Below are 24,826 nucleotides of genomic sequence, written 5' to 3'. Positions count from 1 at the left end.
GTCATATCGTGTGATTTTACCAACGTGACTTAGATACTTAATAAAATTTAAACATTAATGGCGTGCCTCACTTACTTAAGAATTATAAATATTATCACCTTTAGGTGTTGGTTCATTTTAATAGGTAACTTAGCAAAAGCTAATACTTCCGAGTGAAATATCACGAGTTATAGCGCGCATGTACATATTTGGATAATTATGGTAATCACTTGCCAATGTCTTCTTCAATGAGGAAAATAAATAAATAGCTATGGTCGGCAGCATAAATCCGGGGCGGACTGAGCCATCACCACAGATCCAATCACGGGTGAGTCGTGCGAGAGAGAGCCCAAAGTTAGCTGCGCCACTAGCGGTGGTTTTTTCTTATCATTTTATACGCTAAATAAAGAGAAAAAGCAAGCCTTTTTCTTTATGAGAAAATTTTTTAGGTCTATCTTGATCCCATGGTCCTAGGAATTTTTTCCATCGTGCTTATACTTATACTTATTTTTTTTGGTAAAGGTAATTATATAAATAGGAAAAGGCAAAATACATAGCAATCGGCTCCAAGAACTTTCACTCATACTGCGAACATATATGATGAGTTGAAGGAAGAAAGAGAACGCAAGAACATAAAACACAGCTGAACAAATAGCAAAACGAGCCTAGGCAAAATGCCACAAGGCAAAGAAACAACACAGCAAACCACCTAACTAGGTAAAATGAGTGTTGGTTTCGTAAAAAACATAAGGGTCAAAACCCCACCCACGCTAAAGCCGCCTGTTTCCATGGTTGTCCGGCACCTTGTTGAAGATAAGAACTTTATTATTAATGACTTTGATAAGGTGCTTCTTCAAAATAAAGACCTCCAGCACTTCGCCACGAAAGATGACGCCGTTCCTTTTCTTCCAAATTAAGTAGCACAAGGCTCCAAAAGAAAACCGGGCAATGGAGTGGAAAAAATCTTTACCAAAGAGGAATCTGAAGGCCCAATAGATGGTCTCCGCCCAAGGCCTATTACGCCAAGAAAGATTACATCGCGCAACCCAGAAAAAAGCAAGAGTCGCAGGGACATGGCATTCGAAAAAGAGATGATCAATCGAGTCCGGAGTGACATTACAAAAAGTATATAATTCATAGTTGATTCTGCCATAAGATAAAATAAGAACCTGAATAGGTAGGCGATTCTTGGTAATTAACCAAATGTTAAATTGAAATCTAGGTGCCATGGACATGTTCCAGATAAAGTGGACCCAGGTAACATGGTCCTTCTTGTACTTATACTTTGATTCCTCTTTGAGATTCAAAATGGGAAGTAGAATATCTTAAGTCTAGAAAAATTAAGAGAAAATCATGTACAATTTCCCATATCCATATTTATATTTTATAACCGGATAATTCGTTAAAAAAAAAGACAGGATTTTTTTTTAAAAGATTACATTAAGTTAATCATCAATTTGTTATTCCCACAATTTTAAGTGCATATTGTATTTTCTATATATGTATTTACTTGCGACCAAAAAATTATATGTTTATTCTCCATAGAGCCTTCACTGATACGGGCCGATACAAGCCCGTTCATCGGCTCAAGAGAGAAATCTTCCGAAGGGCGAATTCGACGTTCGCATCAACTTTCCCGTTCACTCCGGTCGGATTTTCATCAGGCGCCGATCGACTTCCGACGCTACGCAGGCGTGCAAAGATTTGATTTTGCACTCGAAGAAGTCGAGGTCGATGGAACTCACGAAGCGTCCGCAGTAGACGGTGAAGCGGGCTTCGATTCTCCGGAGGAATCGACCGCCGTCTGCTCATCGGCCATGCTACGAGCAGCGTCTTCTCCTGCGAGAGCCGCGGTCCGGGGATTCTCTAATTCTCTGATCCGCAGGTGGGTACTTTCGTGTTCTTGTTCCGCGTCTGTCGACATTGTCTTTCGATGTTCTCCCTCGCTTTTGTACGGCCTACCGTCGTTGCAATATGGGTATCTCGTTCTTTGCCTGACGCTCTTCTTTCTCGTCAAATGTCGTCCTGAAGAGATAAAATTTGTTGGTATTAATGTCGAACAACGAAATGAACGTGGGTGGCGTCAACTTGGAGAAACGAAAAGTCATGGGCTTGTGTTCGTCTGTTTTTCCCACCTCAAGTTCGGTGATCCTGCTCTTGGCATCAATCTTGATTCTTGATAAAAATTCAAACTGGTATATGCAGATGGTGTCGTAGCTGATATCGGTGCTGCAAATGGACTGTCGAGCTTGAGTTAATGATTGTTATCTCCAATTTTTTGAATTTGATTAGATAAGTTGGTCTGCTCTTGTGGTATTCTCACGAATCAAATGAATGGCGAACTGAGGTTCTCTTTGATGTGTCCGTTGATTTACTTCGTCAGCAGCTTTGACCTTATCTGCTGTTTAAGTAGGATTCGGGATGGGAAAGAGAATGTTCCTTACAACAGGGTTATAGTAATGTATTTAATGGGAACTTTGATTAAGGAGTGAGCCCGGTTCCATCTTGGGGTGGTTTAGACCTTGTGAGAGAAAACCATGCTAAGAAATGAACAAGTTCATAGTTCAAATCTAGCTTGAAAAGGCAATCTCTCTGAGCCTTGTGTAGTTACCTTCAAATTTGTTACATTACTCGGGGTTGTTTCCACCCAATTCCATTAAAAAATGTCACAGCCAATTAGCCGTCTATATGCTGTGATAAATTGAACAAGTTGACTGGCCTTTTGGTTCCCCGAGAGGTCTATGTCTGGGTTTTCACTTTCTTGTGAAACTGATTAAGTTTGTATCCCTTGACTTTATCTGCATTACCTTAAGTTATTTGATGTGTAACAAAGTGTCTCCGGCCCATCTTCTTCTTTTGCCTGCTCTTTTGACTTTCGTTTTGGATGTTCTTCATAATATCGTACTTATTCTATCTGCAGGGATTCTTTTGTCTGCTCTAGTTTCCTTGCTCAGCATGTTTCAAATATTTCATCATTGCCTAAAGATCATAGATTTGTAAGGTCATGTGCTTACATCAGGGAGAGCTGCAAAACAGTGAGGCTTCTCCAAGAACAAATTTTCTTTTCCTTTTCAGTACATCCTCTGCAAGCGTGGAGATTGAGTACTCATGAAGGTTGTGTCATTGCTGACCAACTGCTACATGCTAGACATGTGAGCACTGCATCATTTGAATTGCAGACAGATAATGATGTTGTCAGGTTTTCTATAAATAAGCCTCTGCACAAAAATGGCTCCCCAACAAAAGTGAAGAAACGGATAAAAAAGTCAAAAAAGGCAAAAGTGAACGAACTCCGGTTCTATCGGCTAAAGGCCAAGAAGAAGATGAACTCTCCAAATCCTGAAGTCAGGATCAGATATAAACTTGAAAAGGTTGGACTTCTCACTAGTGTGTATAGGACAATGGAACTCCTGCGTCTTTATATGAGATTCAGCTTCTGTTGTAGTGTATTGAGCCCTTCTTTATTTTAGGTTTTTTTTTTTTTTTTGTTATTATTATTATTATTATTATTATTATTTTTTTTGGGGGAAGGGGGAGAGGGGGATGCTCTTGCCGGTTTTATTCTAGTTTTTCAGAAACTATTCAACCAAGATATGCTCCACTTAGAACTATTGCAAAGCTTTACAGGCCCCATTTTATGCAGTTTCTCTTTTAGTTTACATCAGTATGATATTCTTTTGCTTGATCATAATGAACCTGCTTTACCATATTGCAGTTCCCCTTTTTTGCATCTTTGCTTGAGCATAAGGCTTTTGCTCATGTAACCACCTGACAAAAAGTTATCTGCTATCCCTCCTTTGGAGGATTTTGTCTAGGCCAAGAGAAAGGAAGAATGGTTGATTGAAAAGTTGAGGAATTTCGAGGTTCCCAAAGCACCAGCTGAAAGATATGATCCTGAGATTTTAACTGAGGAAGAGAAGCATTACTTGAAGCGTACAGGGGAGAAAAAGAAAAATTATGTTCCTGTTGGAAGACGCGGAGTATTTGGAGGTGTAGTTCTAAACATGCATCTACATTGGAAAAAGCATGAAACTGTAAAGGTTATATGCAAACCTTGTCGGCCAGGTCAGATTCATGAATATGCTGATGAACTTACACGGCTAAGCAAAGGAATTGCGATTGACATAAAGCCTGATAATACAATAATCTTCTACCGAGGGAAGAACTATGTGCAGCCAAAGGTTATGTCACCTCCAGATACGCTTTCTAAAGAAAAGGTGATTTCAAGCTTTCCTTTTCTCTTTGGCAATGACTCGCTGCATTGTCAAAGTCTGCATGATCAAAGTAGTATTATATAGACTACTTCATGTATATCCTTTTTATAAGGCACGATGACACAAGAAAGTATGGTGATAGATGATAATCTCTGGAGTCCATAAGAAGTAACCTGTCGTTCACAAGCCTGATTTGGACTGATCTGATTGCTGCTTAAAGTTAGCTCCTGTTGATTTTTACTCTGCTATTCGTTTTCCTTAGTTTACCTCATTAACTATTCGTCCTGTTCCTGTATTCTTAAATGTGCAGCTTTTCTTAGTTTTTTCCACAATATTACTTTTATTTATCAAAAGGAAAATATCAACCTCAGCTGATGATACACATATCTTGTATGATGATCATTGAGGGCCGAATACCTTCCTTGCTTATAAATATTGACTAGCTCTATTGTTTGATGAATGGCTTATATTTTTCAATGTCATCTCTCTTATGTGTTTCCAAAATGCAGGCCTTGGAAAAGTATAAGTTTGAGCAATCGCTTGAGCACACAAGTCAGTTCATTGAGAGGCTGGAGAAAGAGCTCGAGGAGTATCATGATCACCTTTTGAGGTTCAAGAAAGAGAAAGAAGGTGCTCTTGTCCATTCTGGGGCTCAAAATTGATGGTAAGTGCTGTTCCTCTTCCCTTCATATCTGAAAGGCAGCTTCTTGTGTCTATTTATGGTTGGAATTTGCTGCTTTAAAAGTTATCTACTTCTCTAGGTCCTGCATGATGCTAAAGTAGCCATTAATATTCATTTGTCTTGAGTTGACATGGTCCAACTTTTTTCCAGGGTTCTTTGCTTTCGATAAACCTTTTTTTGGGAAAATAAAGATATTTTCACTGTTCAAATTCCATTGTTTACAAGAACATCGTATCTTCAAGGATTACTTTACCATGAATAATGCCTTCACTGCTGAAAACCTGCTTCTATATATTTCTCCATTTTAGATATTTGCTTCAGACACTGTACACCTAATTTTTCTGAGATGTGACATGGTAGAGCAGCATCAGATGGCATTCTCAGGGATCTTGTCTTTGGGTCTTGTGCAGTAAATGCTATAAGCATAAGGACATAGTTGATTAGGCATTAATTTGTGACTTTTGGAAGAATCTACATGCATTCAAGTTACGCATTAAGTAGATTGCTCCTCCTTCCTTATTATCAAGTTTTGGCTGGAAATTGTTTTTTCACCTCGCCATGTCCGTTTGTTTGCACCACTGAGTCTCTGACTTAAGTTTTGGCCGGAAATTATCAAGATCCTTGTAATTGTTGGTATCTTTTGGGTTACAGTGCCAAATTGTTCTGAAACTGTCTGCATCAATGATGTCCCTATCTGCTGGCCTTCTGTCTGTGCTATTCCATTTTCAATTCACAAGGTCTACGATAAAAAGCACAGAACAATCAAAGCATTGTGTAAGATCTGCATGTAAGTATTAATTTCTTCTTTGTAGTGATATTGTGTTTTCATTTTTTGCAGCATATGAGTTGGATGGTATTTGTCTATTCTTTCAGAGCCTGAGGTTGTTTCATGTATGCTTCCGCAGAAGGCAAGTTTCATGGTGGTCTCAGCTCCCAGCTTGGGCAGTTTTGGAAGCACTTTACTGTGCTGAACTGGTCAATGTGAAATGCCCTAGTCCATGCCATTGGCAGTTTGGATTCTATGAGAAGAAATGAGTAAAGCTAGTCTGCTGCATTTTAATCAGTAAAGGAAGGGATGGGGAGAGAGGGTGGGAGGGAGAGGCGAAGAGGCAGAAGTTTTCCAGTGCTAGGCTTGAGAAAAAGCAAATTACATACACTGGAAATTTTGGTACCCGTTTGATATACTCTAGTTCGCAAGCTTTGGCAGTAAAAGCATCCCTATGGGCTCTGCAATTTTTTGTGAGAGGAAATTCTTGATATAAATTCCATTTGTCTTCGTATTTTTCTTGTCCATTGCAAAACCCACTTTCCTGTATTCTCTTTTGTTCTCATAAAAAGAAAAAGAAGAATCTTTGCTCCTCCACAGTTTAGTAGTTTTATGTTGTTCTTCCGGTTGTTTTCAAATAAGGAGCAGTTGATTCCTTGTAAGAGGTGGCAAGAGTGGGTGCTGGCAATTTGTATAATTTCCTTTTCTCAGAATATGCTGCTGTGTAAGTTCTTAATCGCTGCCGTTCTGTCGGAGTGTTGCCTCCACAAATGCTTCGAGACTGTAAGGAATACTGCAATAGGAGATTGAGAAAATAAGAACTTATGGTGCATAGATATAACAAGTGTTAGCTGACATCATAAGTTGTTACAGCAATGCACTGTATTCAAAATTCTCGCCCCAGGATTCAGGTGGAAGTTTTGGCTTACTGATCTGTAGGAGCATCATGGCATGTTGTTTAAAGGCAAATATTTTTTGAAATATCTGCTGAGAAGGCCAGGAAGAATAATTGCATTAGGGAAGCTTTTTAAAGAAGCCATTTTTCTTGTATGATTTATAAGCCCCAGGTTTGACATCAGAAAGTGCTGTGAGCAACTTTGGAGAGAATAAGATGCTTTTTGTACTTGTCTACGGACACAATTGTTAGACATTATGAAGTCACCAGTAAAGTGAACAATCATGAAAGGAGGAAACATAAGGTCAATACTGGAGTGAAGGATTTGTTCCTCCCGATATTCTTCCACTTTGGACGTAGCTCTTGCTTCCTTCTTCTCTACTTCTCTTTCTGCAAGCCAGACAGGAAAATGGTGACGTAATGGCATATCACATCCACTTTGTCCTATAAAATGCTTTTCTCTGTATGTCTGCAGCAACAGAAAAGATATAATTCTCGAAAGTAACAAACAAATGAGCAGGAATCCGATGAAAAGCTCAAGGCAGTATGAGGCTGAGTGCCGATACTTGTATTCATATTTTTCTGGTAACATTTCCTTAATCCAACTCCATAAAGATCCAGGTTTTGAATATTTATTATACAGTGTTAATTCATTTCCAGACTTTTCTTTTCAAAATTTCTGTCCTTTCTTTTCGAAATTTCTGTCTCCATCATTTTGGCTTGTTATTATGTTAGGAAACGGTGGAAGCGAGGGACAGAAGCTTGTGGAGATATTTTCCCGGAGGTCACAAGAACTCAAGGCCATTTGCCAGACCTACAGTGTTCTATATGGCCATGATCTTCTTCGTGTCATCTCGAGCAATCAAAAGAGCAGTGCATTTAATGTGAGTCTAGCTTGCTGAAGGATCAATTTCTTTTAATTGTGCAGTATAATGCTAATTTTTTCTTTGTTTGACAATCAATCTTTCCTGTAAAGAGATTGGCTTATCTGCGCGTGAGTGATCCTCAGAGCCGTGATGCTGAGATTCTTAGAAAATTACTTGTGGCGGGAAGCATCAATCTGGGCACAGTGATTGAGATAACATGCACCCGTTCTTCGTCAGAGCTGCATTACATTAAGCAGCAATACCAATCTCGATATCAATCTGATCTTGAACGAGACATCTCCATGAAAGTCAGCGGCGGATTCAAGGAGGTGCATAACTATTCTGAGGCACCTTTTGTAACTGACTAATGCCGTGTGCATCTTCCTGAATGTTCTGGTTCTTTTTTTCTAGATACTAGCTGCAGTATGCAAGTCATGTCGCAACCACGCCCACAAAGCGGACACGAGCCTGGCCTTCTGTGATGCTAAGACTCTGTATGAATCTGTGGAGAGTGGGAGGACCATTGATCAGAAGACCATCATCTCACTCCTGAGCCAGCGGAACACATCCCAAGTGAAAGCCATTCTACTTTCCTACAAGCAGCTTTACGGACACGAATTCTCCAAGCTGATCAAGCAAAGCAAGTGTGGCCAATTTGGACGGGATCTTCGCATAGTCATCAGATGCATTCAGAACCCAGAGAAGTTCTTCGCGAAACAGCTCAGGATGAGGAATGCTGACACCAGAGAGATTCTCGTGCGAATTATAGTCACTCGCTCGGAAAAGGACATCAAGGACATAAACAGGGCTTTTACTGCTAAAACGGGGAGCTCTCTCGAGTCCCTTGTGAGAAGGGAATTTAACGGTGTCAAAGAGAAGGGCAGTGAAACTGTGGCGGCCATCTTACTTGAGCTCATCAGGGGTTAAAAGGTTAAAATGTAGAATTTATCTGGGTAAATCTCGTAAGAATAGTAAGGTCACTGGGATTAAAATGTGTCGATGAAAATTAGGACCCAGCTCCTGGACTTTTTCTTCAATCGTTGTGGTATTCAATTTAGCTGGGAAGTATTTGTAGGAAGTATTTGTGTAAGTCTTGATGTGGAAATGAATAATGCAAAGACTATGGGATGTGTTAGAACATACAGACTTCCTTAATTCGAGAGTAGCTTTTTCTTCTTTTCTTTTACCCTTTTTTGTTGCTTGGAGTGAAACGAGTTCTCTTACGGGACGAAAAGGTCGTAAGAAGTGCTAATTGTAAAATGTTATGCTATCAATTTAAAAGATGATAATGTGGAAAAAATAACTCATCTTAATTCAGAAGAAAACATCTGGGTATAAAATATATATATAAAGAGAACTTTTGAATTTGGTGTCTACCTTCAAATTTACTATAGTACCCTCTAGGCTTATCTGATTCTTGCAATAATAAAATATGAAGGATAACTTCATGCATTTAACTGGGCTGTTTTTCTATTAGAGGATAGTTACTTCCACTAAAACTGCTACTGCATTATCAGTCCTCATAGCCATTGGCTACTTTAGTAACCACTACTCTTCGCAATTTGGTCAAATTTTATAATTGACAGGTTTAACAAAATCGGCAAAAAAATATTAGAGTAACATGTGAGAAATTAAAGTAATTTGTGAGGAGGAAATGTATCTTTTCAATTTATTTTTTGTGTGAAAATAGATGGAATTCAAAATAATTCACCGCTTTTATGGGTAAATTTTTAAGGATTATTTTTATATCCACTCTTCTGTGACAAATATATTTATACATCACCATTGGATGAGTGACATGTGTGTTTGGAGTTAGTTTTGAAGCTGAACTTTTTCACTTGTCAATCGTTTCATGACGAGGGTGTTAATTATTTTCACACCAATGATGGACCAATTTCATGACTAGGAAACATTTCCCCTCATTGAACATGGGATTGGACAAAAAGAGATCCGAGACCAGTACGCATTCCGCAATAAGGAGCGCTGCTTTTTCCACAGCCTATGGAACTGGAAACAGAGACCTCTCACTAAGGGCAATTTCGTCTCTTCAACTAAAATGCTGTGTCCCCAGCCATCCTGGCCGTGGAAATAGCCTCCCCAACGAAACAAAAACGGCGAGAACTAGAGGTCCGGCGGAGACACAGACGGAGACACAGAGAAGTAAGAATGAGCCTGGCACTTCTGCAAGGCTATTCTTCCGCAGAAGAGGAAGAGATAGACGACCCAATTCACTTCCCCAACTCCTCCGAGGACGACGGCGACGACGTACGTCCCCGCCGCCCCCTCAACGCCGGCTCCGCCCTCTACGACGTGCCCAATCCGTCGTCCAATGCATCGGGCCTTCCTTCTGCCTTCGATGCCTTCTCCGAGGTAACCCAGCTTTCTTTGCCCCCGGGTTTTTCTCTCTGCCGTTCGCCTTGGTTTCGTGTTTGGAAAGAGTGGAATTTGTTTCGGGTTAGGGTTCTTGTTGGTTACCCGGACGGTGTGGAAGAGGACTGGAAATTTGGGATCTGGGGAATTTAAATTTGTGCTATGCTTTTTCTGGACTGAGAACGGCATAGCTGCAACTTTTGATTTTTTTTGTCTTTGGGAATGGTTTACAGTGTACCCATTTTTGCATAGAGGGTGGCAGCCCTGGGTTGTTATCAATGAAATGAGCCGTTTTGAGTTTCTGTGTGGTTGAATTTCCTGGGTTGCTGCATCGTGAGAGACTAAAACTGAAAAGGGGCTTAACTTTATTTACGGTCTTGGAGTTGGGAATGTTGATGTGATTTCTTCGACTGCAACTAGTTGATTCAATTTCTCAGTGTTTGTATTCTTTGGTGCTAATTGAATAATAGCAGCATCAGCAAGTGTGCAGTAAGTCCTTTTTGATTGGACCTTGAACTTTGGATTCAGTGGAAATTGAGGAATAGAGACACTCAGCAATCGCAGTTAGTCGGGAATTTTTTTAATATACTATTAATATGGAAATTGTTCAGGTCCTAATTTGATGTGCTTAGTCTGATAGCCTGAATGGTCACCAGTCTGTTTTATGGGATCTCAACTTTCTTTGAAAGTTCTCTTTTATTCCCTGCTCGGGTGATTTCCAACTTTCGGAGTTTTGTGTATTCAATGTGGATGATTTTAGTAGAAGGGAGGTCTCATATTTTTCACCTTCATTTCTCGGTTGGCTAATAAAGATTGTAGGACCGCCGGAGTTTCTTAATAATAGTGTGGAAGAGCAGCCTTCGGCAAAGGAGATCGAGCAGCAAAGGCATGGTGGCCGTAAGAGAAGTAGAGATAAGAAAGATATGCCTGTTGGTAAGACTACAACTGGAAAATGCATCCTGATATTATAGACTATAGTTTTCTTGCTTTGATTACTCTAATGGCCTACGTGATTGAGATCATTTATTGTGACTGTTGTTTGATTTTGATGAGTTCAAATAACAGAACAATTCTTTCTATTAGCAGAAACAAAGCAACCCATCACCCACTTTTAATAACGCCCCCTTCCAAAAAAGTAAAAATAAAAATAATAAGTCCTTCCTCATTCCTGGGCAGGGCCTAAACCAGTCCCCAACACAGACATGTATGTGCACAAGTTCAAAGTAAAATTCTTGGTTAGTTGCTTTTGTTTATTTTCAGACCCAATGATACTTAAAGGGCCCTATTGATGCACCTTAAGTGTTTCATCTGATTGACACACCTGCTATGTGGAGATAATGTGTGGAGATGGTATTCAGTTATCCAAAGGCAATTGGCTACTGACCCTCATACACGTGTGTGCACTAGCGGAAGTGAGATTTTCCTATTGTTCATAGCTCGAGTTCCTGTTGAGGCCCTATAAGTGCTTTAACTTATAGTCACGCTTGTCTCATAAGGAGAAAAGTGAGACCTGAATACCATATTCCACTCTATAGGAAATTGATAAAGCATGAAAACTAAGCACTTACAAACTGCTTTTGCATAAGTTGGTGAAGTTTTGTACTTAGAGGAGCCAATGTCAAAACAATGTTAACGCCCTTAACCATGGGTTATTGACTACTTACAGGTGCTGTCTTGGAATCTAAACCTCAGTTGGTTGGTATTCATGAACGTGTAAGAAGTGATATCGAGGGTAACCAACCTCCAACAGCATCTGATTCGACTGCAGTAAAAGATGGTAAGCGTGTGGTGACTGCAACAAATCCAAATGCAGAGGATGCTGCAGACTTATTGAGGTAAATATATTTCAACTTGCATTCCCTATGGACACAGCTGAAGTGGTGAGCTTGGCGGCACTTGTTTTGCCGATTTACTTATTCCTTGACTGTTCTGTCCTGTATGCAGAATGTGTCTGCAGTGTGGTGTACCCAAAACATACTCGAGTGCACGAGGAATGGTATGCCCAATATGTGGAGATCGTCCTCCCGCTGACCCCAACCAAGAGCCCAAGAAGAAGGGATCTGTCATAAAAGACAAGGAGAAAAGCAAGAGGATGAAGGGCCAGTCTTCTCACGCCACTTGGAAAAGCGAAACTGAGATGCACCTCCGACAGCAGTTTGATTAGCAAACAAACCCGCCTGGTCTGTTGGTTTGCCTTTGACCATGTACGATACGGTTTATGGTCAAAGTGTAGTTGTATTCTTAGAGATCTCATAGCTTCTCGTCATTTAAGAGTTGTTATTATGTGACAGGGCAATGTAGTTGTGGACTTTGGTTAAGAGCTAGCGGCAAACATGCCTTGCCAAAAGATTTGTTAACTTTGACGCGTGCAACGAGCAATACCATGGTGAAGAGATGCGCCTTAGCTTCACATATGAACTTTAAAAGTATCTGCATTTTCTCGTTCTCGATGTTGGTATTTGCCATGCCCCGCTGAAGGAACATTACTAATTTTTGAAGTTGGTAAATTTGATGACGGTATAGTTACTCTGAGCTTGAACATTGAATGGTAAGTTCTTGGCCCATATCAATAAGTTTCAGCCACTAAGGGTGCAAATGGTAACGTTGCTTCTTGGCTGGAGAAGAGTTTTTTTTCTTTTTCTTTTTTTTTCTTTTCTGAAATAGTTCTTTTCTATTTCTATTTCGAGGAACAATTTCTGAATAAAAGAACCCGTTTGGTAACTACACAAAATTTCTACTTTTCTTTTGTATTTATTCGCTTTTTATTCTTGCCCACGGATTGCCGCCATTGCTATTGGTCGCCGCCGCCGGTCACCACCGTCCACAAGCCACGTCCAAAGCACCTCCGCAGAAATGGCGGCGCCGATCAGCGGACTAGCGGTCGCTGATGGCTCCGGCGGTCGGAGGTGGCCACAGCAAAGAGAGGAATAAAAAAAAAAAAAAATAAAAAATAAAATTAGCTTATTTCTAGAAATTGTTCTCGGGAACGAAAGCAATTTTTTTTTTTTTGCTTATCGTTTCGTTTCAAATCTATTCCTAGGCTAACTTTCTATTCCTAATAAAAACAACTTACTTTACCAAATGGGTTTACTTTTTTTTTTTGTTCCAAAGAACATAAATTATGAAATGAAAATGTATGAGACCTAAGAATGAGAAATGTTCTCATGCAGCACCTAAGAATGAAGAATGCCTTTGATGTTAGGAGGAGATGCTATTAAGAGGAACATTAGCAAACATGTGGGTAAACAAGAGTGAACATCAAGGTCAATCCTGAACTGACTCTAGATTGGTTTAACTCAGCCAGTCCTGGTCTAGTCTTTAAGGAGATTGGATCGATCCTTCATTCTATGACCTTTAAACTCTACACTATATGGATTAATCCTTAATCTCGAAAATTTAGAGTTGGTTTAAGGTTGGTCCATTTCGGACCAACCCCATGCATAAAATATTATTATAATATATGCTTTTGTCTACTTTAAATTCTAGCACCTCTCCTCTATTTATTTCGTAGTTCAATTTGTCATGTAAATTAGAAAGTAAAAAGAAGTCCAAATCAAATTTGACAAAAATAAAAAATGGAAACCCTCTTACTTGCCTTGGTCTCACTCACTTGACTTGCTCACGACTCGCCTCTCTTCGCTTACCTCACTTGCTTTGTCACTTACCTCTATTTACTCACCTTGTCGCTTTCCTCTATTTTCTAGCCTCGCATGTTTGTTTTTATGGTTTGTTATTTTTAGCAAGTGTAAGTTTCAATTGTTACCTCATCTTATATTTATATTTGATATGTATTGATGTTCATAATTTAGCTATTTAATATCGTATTATCGGTGAATATGTAATTTGATATAGTATGATTGTCCTTTAAAAAAATATAAAAAAAAGGAAAAGATAAAATTAACAATTGGTCTTGACTTAACTTTGGAATTGGACTCAACTCATAAAGTCAGTTCGGTCCTCGATCCCAAGCTCATTAGAGTTAATTCTTAGTCCTAAAAATTGAGGATCACACTATACCGGTTAGTCCTTAAGTTAGGTGTTGAATCAACCCAACGCAGGCCATGCTCATCCCTAGGTAAACATCTTGTTTTATACGATGTCTCATTTGACGTGGCTCAGCCCATGATCGGCCCAACTATTTATGGGCCCACGATGAGCCCAATCAGTTCGAAATGATCCTTTCGCCGTGTAAGCCCCGCCCAAGAGAGAGGGAGTCTTCTCATGGTGGTGCGATTGTCAGACCCTCGAGGAGTTGCAGAGCATCATCGGTGATGGAGGAGAAGGGGAAAGGGAGCGAGAGATGGGGCGGGGCGATCGCGAATCTGACCGAAATGTCTTCGAATCTTGAGTCCCTCCAAAAGCTTCTCCTGAAGAAAGCCGTGTTCGTCGACGAAGAGACCTTCGCCAGAGCTTCCCTCACCGCCGAGCAAGCCCGCACCATCAAGGTTTTCGCCCTCGCTCTTCGGTCGATCGTGTCATTTGATGCTCTTGTTGTTCCCTCTCAATCAATCCGATGTCAATACCAATGAATTGTTTCGTGGGTTTGACTTTCTGGGCGATCAGTTCTAATCTGACCTCTTTGTCCAGCGGCAGTCCTCTGGGATGACTAATCTGATGCGTTTATTTGGGTGAAGCATGCATTTTTCGTCGATCAAAACAACCAATTCAGTTGCTTATTTGAGCATACCGTCCTCAATTGAGATCGACCCGATTATTGTTTATGATTGCTTGTTGGATCGTTTATAGGTTCTAGTTTGCCGGGGGACGGTCTTGGCAGTATATGTTGCATAGGAATCGAATGCTTGATTTCTACGAAGTTTCTGCTCTTAGTGCAAGGTAACTAACAGTTGAAGCTTTCCTGATTGTTCGATAAGTTGAAGGCAACGAGGAAGAGCTTTTTTCTTCATTTTACCTCTGCGGGATCTGTCTTCGCGTGCATTTTTCCAGCTTGAGATCTCGAATTACTCCTAGCATTGATCATTGAGAGTCCCTGTTCGATTTGGCATGCTTATGCTACTTATTTCTTTTATGTCGGTCGGATCTAGTGTGTGAAAACATAAAGACGCACTTCAAGTTGAGAAACTTCAACCCTGTCCCCCCTGTAGGCGATGAAATGGCTTCTGTAACTCATTTGATTGCTTACTCTGTCGGAATTTGTCGAGCGAGATACAATGTTTACTTCAGTGGGCAAACTGTGATTGCATGATGTTGAAGAGATTGTGGTCGCTGCTTTCTTTTACTTATTGCGCTATTGCTGTCGAGTTAAATACCACCAAACCGCTATCATATTAAGTGTTCCTTCTCTCTCTAATGCTAGATTCTTCAACAAAGGGTAGAGACCCTGGAAAGAGAGCTCGATGCTGCTATTACAGCTGCTGCTCGTGCTCGATCAGAGAAAAGGCAGGCCGAGACTGCACAAAAAGCTGCAGAATTGCGTACTCAGGAAATCACAAGAGAACTTGAGAACACCACAAGTAAGTTCACTCATAGTCACATTTTCTCAGTTCATTTTAATGTGGCGTTAAGTTTGAGATGTCGGAGTTTGGGCGAGATTGCAGTGCGAGGGATCCTCACATTTCTTATTATTGATACTAAGCGACATTCTTTCACTAGAATTGGCTAGTTATTACGGAATCATGTCGCTGTGAACAGCATTACGCCTGAAATTATCATAAGTCATATATAATTTACATGACTCTGTGTTTGATTCAGAGGTATTTGAGCTTCACATGGAGGAGCTGCGGGCAAAGCAAGAAGAGATTGACAAACGCGATAGAGATATCAAACTCCTGGAAGCCATAATTCAGACTCTTGGTGGGAAAGGGTCTAGTTCTACCTTTGGATAAAGCTTCGGCTGTATAGTGTACAATTGCTACGTTTTCTTCTTATCTTTCTTTTGCCATGATTCCGATTCAATGGCTGATCAGTTAAAGAATTTTATCCTTACAAATTTGCATTTTGAGACGGGGTGTTTTCCGACCCTTGTTTGAGCGTTCCTAAAAGCTTTCTTTCAGTCGCCTTGCTTCAAGAGAAAGTACTTCCTCCTAGGACATGTTTCTCTTTAGGTACTCTTGCAAATCCTAGTTCGCAATAGACTAGTCCGAAGAGCGAGTTTCGCATCCCTTGTCGTGGTGGATGGAATTGCAAAAACTTAGCCTCGAGGTGTGAATTGCAAGTGCCAAATGCAAATCACTCGAACAAAATCCCTATAATGAAACCTAACTATACATGTGCAACCTCCAATTTTTTTCATTTGCACCCATTTACGATTTGTAAAATGGCAAAAAGATCCATTTTTACTTAACACCGGTTAACATGGGCAAAAAGGTGCATAGATCATAACTAATGCTATTGACTCTTTTCTAAACAAAACTTATTTAGACATAATTATTCGAATATACCAAAAGGGACTTATGTGATAGTTTATCTCTACATCAAAATACCAAAAAGCTTAAATTAAGATAGTTTGGATATAAAAAATTGATACAAATTATTTTTAAATTTTGATCCAATGTGTAATGTGATAGCTAAATTTGTAATTTATTTAATATAGTCCATGAATTTTAAGTCAATATGCAACGTGATCCTTGGACTGGTAATTTATTCAATGTAATTTTTGGACTTTTGGTATATATCCAAAGTAATCTCTACATTGTATGAAGATGTTATTTTTGAATTTAGGTTAATGGAAGGATAATTTTGAATATCTCCATATAGTTTAGGGATTAATTTGAATATATATTAAAAATTCTAGAATTATAGAGCGTGCATGTTTATGTTCTTTTTTCTTGTTTATGAACAAAAATTTTGTTTTTTTGTTCCCGGAACAAAAAAAAGAATGTAAACATGTTTGTTTGCGTTTTTTTGTTCAATATCTCGTTTTTTTGTTCCCTTTGAACAAAATTAGAACAGAAATAAAAAATAAAAAAAGTTGTTCTTTTGTTTTAGAAACACTTCGAAGAACAAATTTTCTCTCTCTTTTCTTTTTTCTTTTTTTTTTCTTCTTTTTTTCTTTGGCTTCGCCGGCCTCGCCATGGCCGTCGAGGGTCGGCGACCTCCGGGAGCGTCGTTGATCCGGTGAGGCCAAGCCCACCCACCAAGGCGAGGTCGAGCGTCGCCGCCCTTGCGAGGCTCGGCCTCATCAGATCTGGGCGAGCTTGAGCTCGCCCAACCAAGGTGAGGCTCAAGACCCGTCGGCCCGGTTCCGCCTCGACATGGTTGGTGACCAGCCAAAAGAAGAAAAAAAGAAAAAATAAAGAAAAAAAGGAAAAATAAAATAAAAATATTAAAAAATTAAAAGAAACAAAAAAAATATAAATTAACCAAACGCGATTCTATTCATTTTTTATTCTCGGAACAACTTTATCAAACGCGTCTTTTTGATAAAAAATTGTTCATCGGAACAGAAACAGTTTTTCTATTTCTGTTTCCCGAAATAATTTTTGAACATATTGAACAAATTAAAAGTTGATGGATAAGATTGGGTAAATTAAAAAATTTAGGGGACATCGCATATTAAAGTCGATGACATTTATGTCATTTTTCCGTTACAAGACGAGGACCCAAGTCGGCAACCGCGAGAGCACACGAGCAATAGCAACACGCAGAGGCGCCTTCCTCAAGCTCTCTCGCTCTCTCTCTTTCGCGAAGCTACTCTCGGGTGTGAAGGGAAGTGAGAAATTTCGACTGCAAATGGAAGGGAGTTCATCGCATCCAAGCCGCAAGCGCCCTTTCTTCGAGGACGATCCCGACTCCAGCAAAGCCCCCTCGTAAACTCTTCCCCCTATTTCCCCAATCCCCTCTTCTCCTTCCTTCTTACGAAGGGCCCCGATCGTTCTGATCGTTTCGAAATGGACAGGCAAAAGCGGGTGCGGTTCCCCAAGGGCAAGAAGGTCAAGCCCGGAGACGAGGCCGCCGTCAAACGCCCCGTGGTGGAAGACAAGGGCCCCAGCGACGCGAAGGACGCCCGCCTCGCCGCCAAGGAGCGCGCGAGCCGCCGCAGCCAAATCACCGCCGAGCTCTTCAGCGAGGACAGCAGGGGCGGCGCCAACGACATCTCCTCCGCCGAGGTGGCTTATGAGGTGTGGGCCTTTCTCTTTTTTCCCCCGATTTGGAAGAGCGTGTTTCTCGTAGCCTTTTTGGGTTTCGATGTCGGGAAATCGTGGTGTCTGATTGATTGGTCATTATGGTTAGGAGCTTTTGCAGCGCAAGTTCGGAAATTTCTGTTCGTTTGTAGGTCGAGTTCGGAATGGGGCGAAATTGAGCTGTCCAATGGCTTTTTTCTGAGCTTTCTTGCGTGCATGTCCATGAACAGAGTGTAGCAAGTGTTTGGAATCTCGGTTTTGCGTGGTCTCTGAATGATTGCTCAATCTGGTTAGGAGCTTTCGTGGTGCAAGTGTGTGGCTTTTGGAAATTTCTGTGCATTTTGTAGGTTGAGCTCAGAATGCGGCGAAATTGAGCTGTCCAATGGCTTTTTTCTGAGCTTTCTTGCGTGCATGTCCATGAACAACCAAGCCCCCTATTCAAAGCAAGCTAACTATTGATGTGCCGACACTAGCTATGATGATTACCCCGAAAGAAAATTAATAACCCGATTTTGATGACCTCGTCTATGTGAACGAAATTTTCTCTTTCAGTGTTTGGTTGTGATGTTGTGCTTTCGTCTTTGAGTGCTTTAAAAGTTGAAGATTTTGTTAGAGCACCCCTTTTTTCTTTTTTTAAGTTTCTGAGCTACTTTCTTGTGCATACTTACAGCTCTTTGTGGTTTAAAGAATTGGTGCACTATTGCTGCATCTCGAGCATAGCAACATGAAGCCAAGTGCCTATATTTTGAGCTCAGTTATGAAATTTATGTCGCCTGCATTTTTGTTTGAATACATTTCTTACTGGGGCTTGGGACTGTTTACTACTGCCAAAGATATGGCAGCCAGACAATATACTGTTCAAGGGGAGAAAGGGTCAATTCGTTGATTATTCAATTCTCAGGACAATGAAAGTTTTGTAGAAGATGGGATTCAGATAGAACCTTTCAATTTGGATAAAGAGAGAGAAGAAGGCTATTTTGATGCGGAAGGAAACTTTGTAGAATATGTCAATGAAAATGAAATCAAGGTATAGTACTCTCTTTAGCAGTCCTTTTACAATTTCCTGGAGACTAGAGTTTCTATTGGGCTCATGTCATCCCTGCAGGACGCATGGCTTGACAGTGTTGAAGCAGTTACAAGCTTGGCTTCTAGACGCTTGGTTGCATCGGTTGTAACACCTGCTGAAGAAGATGCTGGTGAATTGTCATCTGATGATATTGGAAAGATGAAGAGACGGATTGCCAACGTGCTCGAGCCAGGAGAAACTGTAAGCTTCCATTTTAGTAATCTCAGATAAAAGCTATGGAGCTGGTTTTTTTCTTTTTAGGCTTAAAACCCATGGATAAGAACATGAATGGTGTTTGACAAGATAAAAGATTTTAAAGCACGAAATGGAGATTTGAATAATGGGCAATCACTTCAATGATCCTTTTTCAGTGAGAGGTGGGGAGAGGAGGGAAAAAGAGGGTTTTTTTTTTTTTTTTGGGGGGGGTGGGGAAGAGAAGAAGCGGGTGGTTTAAGAATGCTATTTCTTTCAGTTGCTTGGTCTGTAATATAATGAATCAGAATATCACAACTATCTCTGGACATGATTTTTTACATATTGATCTGTTTTGAAGAGAGAACTGGTGGACATATACTTGACTATGTTAAGCTGTGTCATTTTCATTGCTAATGCAACTGTAGCTTGCAAAATTTAGTGGTACAGCCATCTGTTTGGGTTCTATCCCAGTTTTAAATTTCAATGAGGTTCTGGTGTTATGCAAATGGCTATACTTTTATTTGTTATCCTTATTTAGAGAAGGCAGTCTTAAATGAAATGCAAAGTGAGTGGTTTTTGAAACCATGTAACTTCAGTTTCCCTGTAGCCGTTTCAGTGAATTCTGTGACCATGCCAAAAGTCATTGAGATCATTTCAGACTATGGGGTTTGAGGATAAGTTTGCAATGAGGAGAATCGAATTCAGAATAAATGACACTGAAAATCTAGAGATGGGTTTGTCATTGGCATTGAGGTCTTTACCCAGTTCAGACATGTAATATCTATCGACATGTGAAAAGTTGTTTGACCTAAATCCAATCGTCATATGGAGACTGTCACAAAGCTGATCAGAGAACCCGGAGCAAGTAGAAAGAGAGAAAAAAGGAAGAGAGAAGGAATAGAGAGAAGGAGGAGAAGGAGAACGTAAAAGAAACAAAGAGAGGGCTGTAGTTTTCTGTGTAACAGAAACCCTACACCCATTGTGTTTATATTAAATATAAATTGTATATGACCATAATACCCTTATGTAAGTAAAAGAGAAATATAACTCTAAAAATTAAAAATAACTCAATTAAAGTAACTTAACAGAGACCTTCTGTAGCCTGCTTAATTTGGTGGCGCTTTTTGCATACATGCTTGTGTGGATGTGGGATATGTAGAGATGATTTACTGCCTTTGATTAGGTACTACAAGCATTGAGACGGTTGAAGGGATCCTCAAATCGGAAGGAGAAGATGTCAGCTGAGACAAAACATCTATTTGACCAGCTCACGGAAGATGCAGCGACACTTATGGAGAATGGTGAATTCAGTTAAGTCATCATCTTTGGTGTCAGCGATTTGTTGAAATGCTATGTAGATATACCTTTTGCTTGTTAACTTACTGCCTTCATATTATCTGGCAGATGTGTACCATGAGGCACGAGAGGTTTTCGAACGAGAGGCAGGTAGTCCTTTTACTTTAATTCTTTGCTATCCGTTACACATTCTTACCTTACTTCATTCATAGATTTTGATCATTAAGGACACACATGACAGTCTTGGAGATTTGGGCAACTCATTTCTTGAGAGAGCTAGTAACGTAAATTTGATAATGGAATGGGAAAGGTTACCCTGCAGCCAGGCAATGGTGCTGGCAAGCGTTGATGAGTCTTTGAATCGCCCACATGTCATCTTACATCAGATACACATGAACAATACACAACCCTAAGTCTCGGATTCTCTCTTCTTAGCCAAAGAGCCCACCATCGAAGATGTGTCACATGGACTCCAATTGCGGCCTCTTGCCTGCAATTGCTGCTACTGCCACGGTTGAGGATGCTGTTGTTACTTCAAGATCTGAGCCACTGTCTTTGTTGCCACGGGGGGCCTCTATTGATGATGTCAAAGACAATCGACATTGTCTCTGTCGCCACTGACGGAGCCAGGCCTGGCTCTGCCCTTTTTGAAGAGCCAGATTTTGGCTCGGTTGAGCCATAGAGGGAGGGGGAGAGAGAGAGAGAGCATACCTCGATCAAGACAGATCTAGCTTTGTTATGTCCATGGAGAGGGGGGAGAGCACACCTCGATCAAGACAAGACAGATCTAGCTTTGTTATGTCCATGGGAGAGAGAGCATACCTCAATCAAGACAGATCTAGCTTTGCTATGTCCATGGAGAGGGAGGGAGGAAGAGAGAGAGAGAGAGAATACCTTGATCAAGACAGATCTAGCTTTGTTATGTCCATGGAGAGAGAGAGAGAGAGAGAGAGAGAGAGCATACCTCGATCAAGGCAGATCTAGCATACCTCGATCAAGACAGATCTAGCTTTATTATGTCCATGGAGAGAGAGAGCATACCTCGATCAAGACAGATCTAGGAGAGGGAGAGGGAGAGAGCGAGAGAGAGAGAGAGCGAGCGGGCGAGGGCGAGGGCGAGGGCAAGCGAGAGAGGGAGAGAGACTCTACTGTTGCTAGAAATTGGCTTCTTTTGCAAGAGGCCGAGAGAGAGAGAGAAGAGAGAGAGGCTTCTTTTGAAGAGGAGAGAGAGAGAGAGAGAGACTCTAATGTTGCTAGAAATTCGTGTCCAGGGCAAGAAGGCCAAGAGAGAACGAGAGAGAGAGAAAGACTCTACTGTTGCTAGAAGTTGGCGTCCAGGGCAAGAGGGCCGAGAGAGAGAGAGAGAAAGACTCTACTGTTGCTAGAAGTTGGTGTCCAGGGCAAGAGGGCCGAGAGAGAGAGAGAGAGAGAGAGGGAGAGAGCGCCTTACCATACCTCGATCAAGACAGTCTAGCTTTGTTATGTCTATGACGGGTCCAGAGATGTGGAAGCCAGTCATAGGCGGTGAAGGTGGTGGCGGTGAAGGTGGCGTAGTTGCAGCAAAATTAGTTGGGGCTGGGGGGCACTGACATTAGGTTTTGGCTATGGTGGCTGAGGGTACACAGAGAGAGAGAGAGAGAGTTCTACTGTTGCTAGAAGTTCGAGTCCAGGGCAAGAAGGCTGAGATAGAGAGAGAGAGAGTTCAGTATCTTTATTTTCAATTTTTCATGTATGAATCAAGAGTGTAGCATTTGATCTTTTTGCTCTGTCACTTCCTTTACCTTGTTTCCTTGTTTAAATATATATTATGTTATGTCTAAATGTAAATGCAAGCTTGCGCTTTCCTGTGGATTTACTTTACTTATTCACAGTTTTCTTCCCACTACTTTCACAGAAGGATATGAGAGATTGGCTTGGGCCAGGAAGGGGGGCACAGCCATAGCTGCAGGCAATGGGACAGATAAAAGTTTTGAAATGGATCTCTTGTCTGAAGGAACAGACACTGGTTCTGCTTCTGGTCACAACACTGCTGCTGCTGGAACTTCAGAACCTAATGCTTCAACCTTACAGTCACAGATATTAAATGGTGGTGCTGAAGAGTTTGATATGTTTGCGGAAGATGATGAACAAGCTACTACAAATAAATCATCTGAAGAGATTGAACATATTCCTCATGGAGACGGTATGGTTCCTCAACCGTCATTGAGTGTTGACAATGCATATCCTGAGAGTAAGCTTAATTTGCACCAGCTTGTTGCATTGTGGAAGAAGTGCTTTTATGCTGTGTTTTTTTACTCATACAGTGTTTTCTGCTAACTCTGCAGCTGGAGAGTCACAGAGTGATTATGTCTATGATGAGTCTTCTGGGTACTCGCCTCTTCCCTCTATTCATGTCCATGGTCTATTTCTTTACATGTGTAAGAAATCCTCAAATAGGCATGCGCACTCACTTGCTCGTCCACTGGTGTCTTTAAACCCAGATGGGTCTGGCCAGTTGAACTGGCTGAAATGGGAACTTGACCATGGTCCAGTACGGTTCCAGTGTTTTTTTTACTTAATATCTGGAGTGGTCAAGAACTGTTCAAACTTGGCCGGTAAACTGGTCCATTGAGCCGGTTTGGACTAGCATTTAGCTCCAATAAAGTATATGCAAGAGGCACCTGTAGGATTAAACCTCTGACCTCCATCATGCAGCCCTAAGCCAGCTGAGCTAGGCGCTTGTGTTTTTTCAGTGGCTTCAATAAACATAATAACTCAGTTGTAAATTGGGCAAATCATCAACCCAATGGTTGAACTGGTTGACCTGTGAACAGGAAGCCAGACCGGTTCATTGACCAGCCCGGTTTAAAAACACTGAACAAACATAATGGAGAAATATATAACACAAAAACGGGCACCTCTGCTTGAGGGTGTTGATGGGTTGATTGAGGATTGAGAAGCAATTGATGCTTCTTTGGATTTAACTTAACCCTTTCTATCCTGCCATAATTCCATCAGCCTTTATCTTATACTACTAGGACCTGAAATTTGAGTTTGAAAATATCTGATAATCTGGGGGCTAAAGCAAACTGAAGTTGCAGTTCAGGAATTTAGTTATCCATTGGTGTCAGTTGGTCTGATCTGTTCTATTTTCTTTCAGGTACTATTACAGCAGCAGTTTGGGGTATTATTATGATCCATCTACTAAGCTTTATTGCTCTGCAGCTTCTGGACAATGGTAATTCTGTTATTGATATCTCCCTAATTGTTGGTTAATCAATGTCCTTGAGTTTTACGATTTTAGATCCTTGTTGTTCTGGGGTTATCCATTTATACCATCAGTAAATGTGTTGTGTTTGATATGATAAAGCAAATTAGATAGAATGGAGGGTCTAATTCTGACCAAATCGAGTAAAGCTATGGAAGGGCTCTAATCCCAGCAGGTCACTGTTTTTAATGTTAATCCCAGTAAAATAAGTTGACTTTACATTGTTTCCCAAGAAAAAGATATTTACATTCATTGGTTGCCTTGCTCCTTAAACTGTCTTTCTTTTGACCTTTATCACACACTCATCACATGCAAGTGCCCTTTGTCACAAAAAAATGGGAAGGCCCATATAAACCTAGAAGTGCTACAGTTTTCTTGTGGGTACCATAGGGAATATAAGAGATCGAAGTTTCATTGAATTGCATATTGTTGCGTGTATATAGATCCATTGTGCATACAAAGCACCCGTGCACATGAGATGAGTGTTAACGTTCTTCTGCCATTTTCATTTTTTACACATTTCCTGGTCTATTACATAATCATCGAAGTGCAGTTGAAACAGGATGTAGTTGTGAAACCAATTGCCTTTTTGCAATTTATTTTTCATTTGGTGTTAGAACTCTCATTAAGTTTCCACCGAGATTAGTGTAGTACCGGTACAACCATTGTTACTTATATGGTATACATGAAATTAGATGATTCACCCATGGACTTTTATACAGGTATGCATTTAACGAGGAAACTGGAACATATGAAGAAGTCCAGGCGGATATATCCAATACAAGTTAATATAAGGACAGTTTTGTGGTTCTCAGTGGGACCTTACCCAATTAAACAGGGCAAGAGTGTGGAACTTGCTGGTGAAGAAGAACATCCCGCGATGGTTTTCTGTCAGTAATGCTAGTATACTTAGCTTGCTGTACAAAATTGTCATACCAAGAGATGCATTATACTGTTCTGCATTAGTTAGGTTGCTTCAGATGGGACTTGGCATAAATACTAACCAAAACTGCTGGCATGTTTGAGCTTGCGTAGTCTGATGCAAGTCGTCTCATTGCCTGTTCTTCACATTACAGACTCATTGTCATACTGCCAGAATTCAAATGAATTGATGAGCCGTCTGGCTCGAAAACTGTTAACTGAATTAGAAAGAATGATCATTGCAT

At 40.6% G+C, this 24,826-nt stretch overlaps 5 protein-coding genes across 7 annotated transcripts; all 5 read left to right on the top strand.

Moving 5' to 3' along the window:
• Positions 1 to 1,529: 1,529 nt before the first annotated feature.
• On the top strand, positions 1,530 to 8,583 carry LOC104419913 (uncharacterized CRM domain-containing protein At3g25440, chloroplastic). Its single transcript, XM_010031743.3, has 8 exons — positions 1,530 to 1,864; positions 2,900 to 3,350; positions 3,795 to 4,196; positions 4,703 to 4,857; positions 5,714 to 7,121; positions 7,272 to 7,420; positions 7,513 to 7,731; positions 7,814 to 8,583. The coding sequence occupies exons 1-4, from the start codon at positions 1,797 to 1,799 to the stop codon at positions 4,853 to 4,855; spliced, it is 1,074 nt and encodes a 357-aa protein (XP_010030045.2). The 5' UTR covers positions 1,530 to 1,796; the 3' UTR covers positions 4,856 to 4,857; positions 5,714 to 7,121; positions 7,272 to 7,420; positions 7,513 to 7,731; positions 7,814 to 8,583.
• LOC120285923 (annexin A13-like) lies at positions 7,064 to 8,329 on the top strand. Its single transcript, XM_039302643.1, has 4 exons — positions 7,064 to 7,121; positions 7,272 to 7,420; positions 7,513 to 7,731; positions 7,814 to 8,329. Exons 1-4 carry the CDS (start codon positions 7,064 to 7,066, stop codon positions 8,327 to 8,329), a joined length of 942 nt encoding a protein of 313 aa, XP_039158577.1.
• A 929-nt stretch (positions 8,584 to 9,512) lies between the features above and the next one.
• LOC104419911 lies at positions 9,513 to 12,336 on the top strand. 2 transcript variants are annotated; one of them, XM_039301326.1, is made up of 5 exons: positions 9,513 to 9,772; positions 10,585 to 10,705; positions 11,439 to 11,607; positions 11,717 to 11,976; positions 12,064 to 12,336. In XM_039301326.1, exons 1-4 carry the CDS (start codon positions 9,569 to 9,571, stop codon positions 11,934 to 11,936), a joined length of 714 nt encoding a protein of 237 aa, XP_039157260.1. In that variant the 5' UTR covers positions 9,513 to 9,568; the 3' UTR covers positions 11,937 to 11,976; positions 12,064 to 12,336. The 2 variants fall into 2 exon arrangements, with proteins under 2 accessions (XP_039157260.1, XP_010030043.1); XM_010031741.2 differs by having other exon boundaries at positions 11,717 to 12,298.
• Positions 12,337 to 13,982: 1,646 nt separating this feature from the next.
• On the top strand, positions 13,983 to 15,753 carry LOC104419909. The gene is made up of 3 exons (XM_010031740.3): positions 13,983 to 14,217; positions 15,090 to 15,246; positions 15,485 to 15,753. The coding sequence occupies exons 1-3, from the start codon at positions 14,044 to 14,046 to the stop codon at positions 15,616 to 15,618; spliced, it is 465 nt and encodes a 154-aa protein (XP_010030042.1). The 5' UTR covers positions 13,983 to 14,043; the 3' UTR covers positions 15,619 to 15,753.
• Positions 15,754 to 17,330: 1,577 nt separating this feature from the next.
• On the top strand, positions 17,331 to 24,804 carry LOC104420855 (CD2 antigen cytoplasmic tail-binding protein 2). Of its 2 annotated transcripts, none has more exons than XM_039301950.1 (10): positions 17,331 to 17,541; positions 17,631 to 17,853; positions 18,758 to 18,883; positions 18,962 to 19,123; positions 20,301 to 20,427; positions 20,522 to 20,563; positions 22,308 to 22,595; positions 22,738 to 22,780; positions 23,553 to 23,630; positions 24,383 to 24,804. In XM_039301950.1, exons 1-10 carry the CDS (start codon positions 17,465 to 17,467, stop codon positions 24,447 to 24,449), a joined length of 1,233 nt encoding a protein of 410 aa, XP_039157884.1. In that variant the 5' UTR covers positions 17,331 to 17,464; the 3' UTR covers positions 24,450 to 24,804. The 2 variants fall into 2 exon arrangements, with proteins under 2 accessions (XP_039157884.1, XP_039157883.1); XM_039301949.1 differs by having other exon boundaries at positions 22,308 to 22,643.
• The last annotated feature ends 22 nt before the right edge of the window (positions 24,805 to 24,826 follow it).

The sequence above is a fragment of the Eucalyptus grandis genome, chromosome 9 (genome assembly GCF_016545825.1).
Source record: "Eucalyptus grandis isolate ANBG69807.140 chromosome 9, ASM1654582v1, whole genome shotgun sequence".
Taxonomy (NCBI): domain Eukaryota; kingdom Viridiplantae; phylum Streptophyta; class Magnoliopsida; order Myrtales; family Myrtaceae; genus Eucalyptus; species Eucalyptus grandis.
This window is presented reverse-complemented; position numbering and strand designations above follow the sequence as displayed.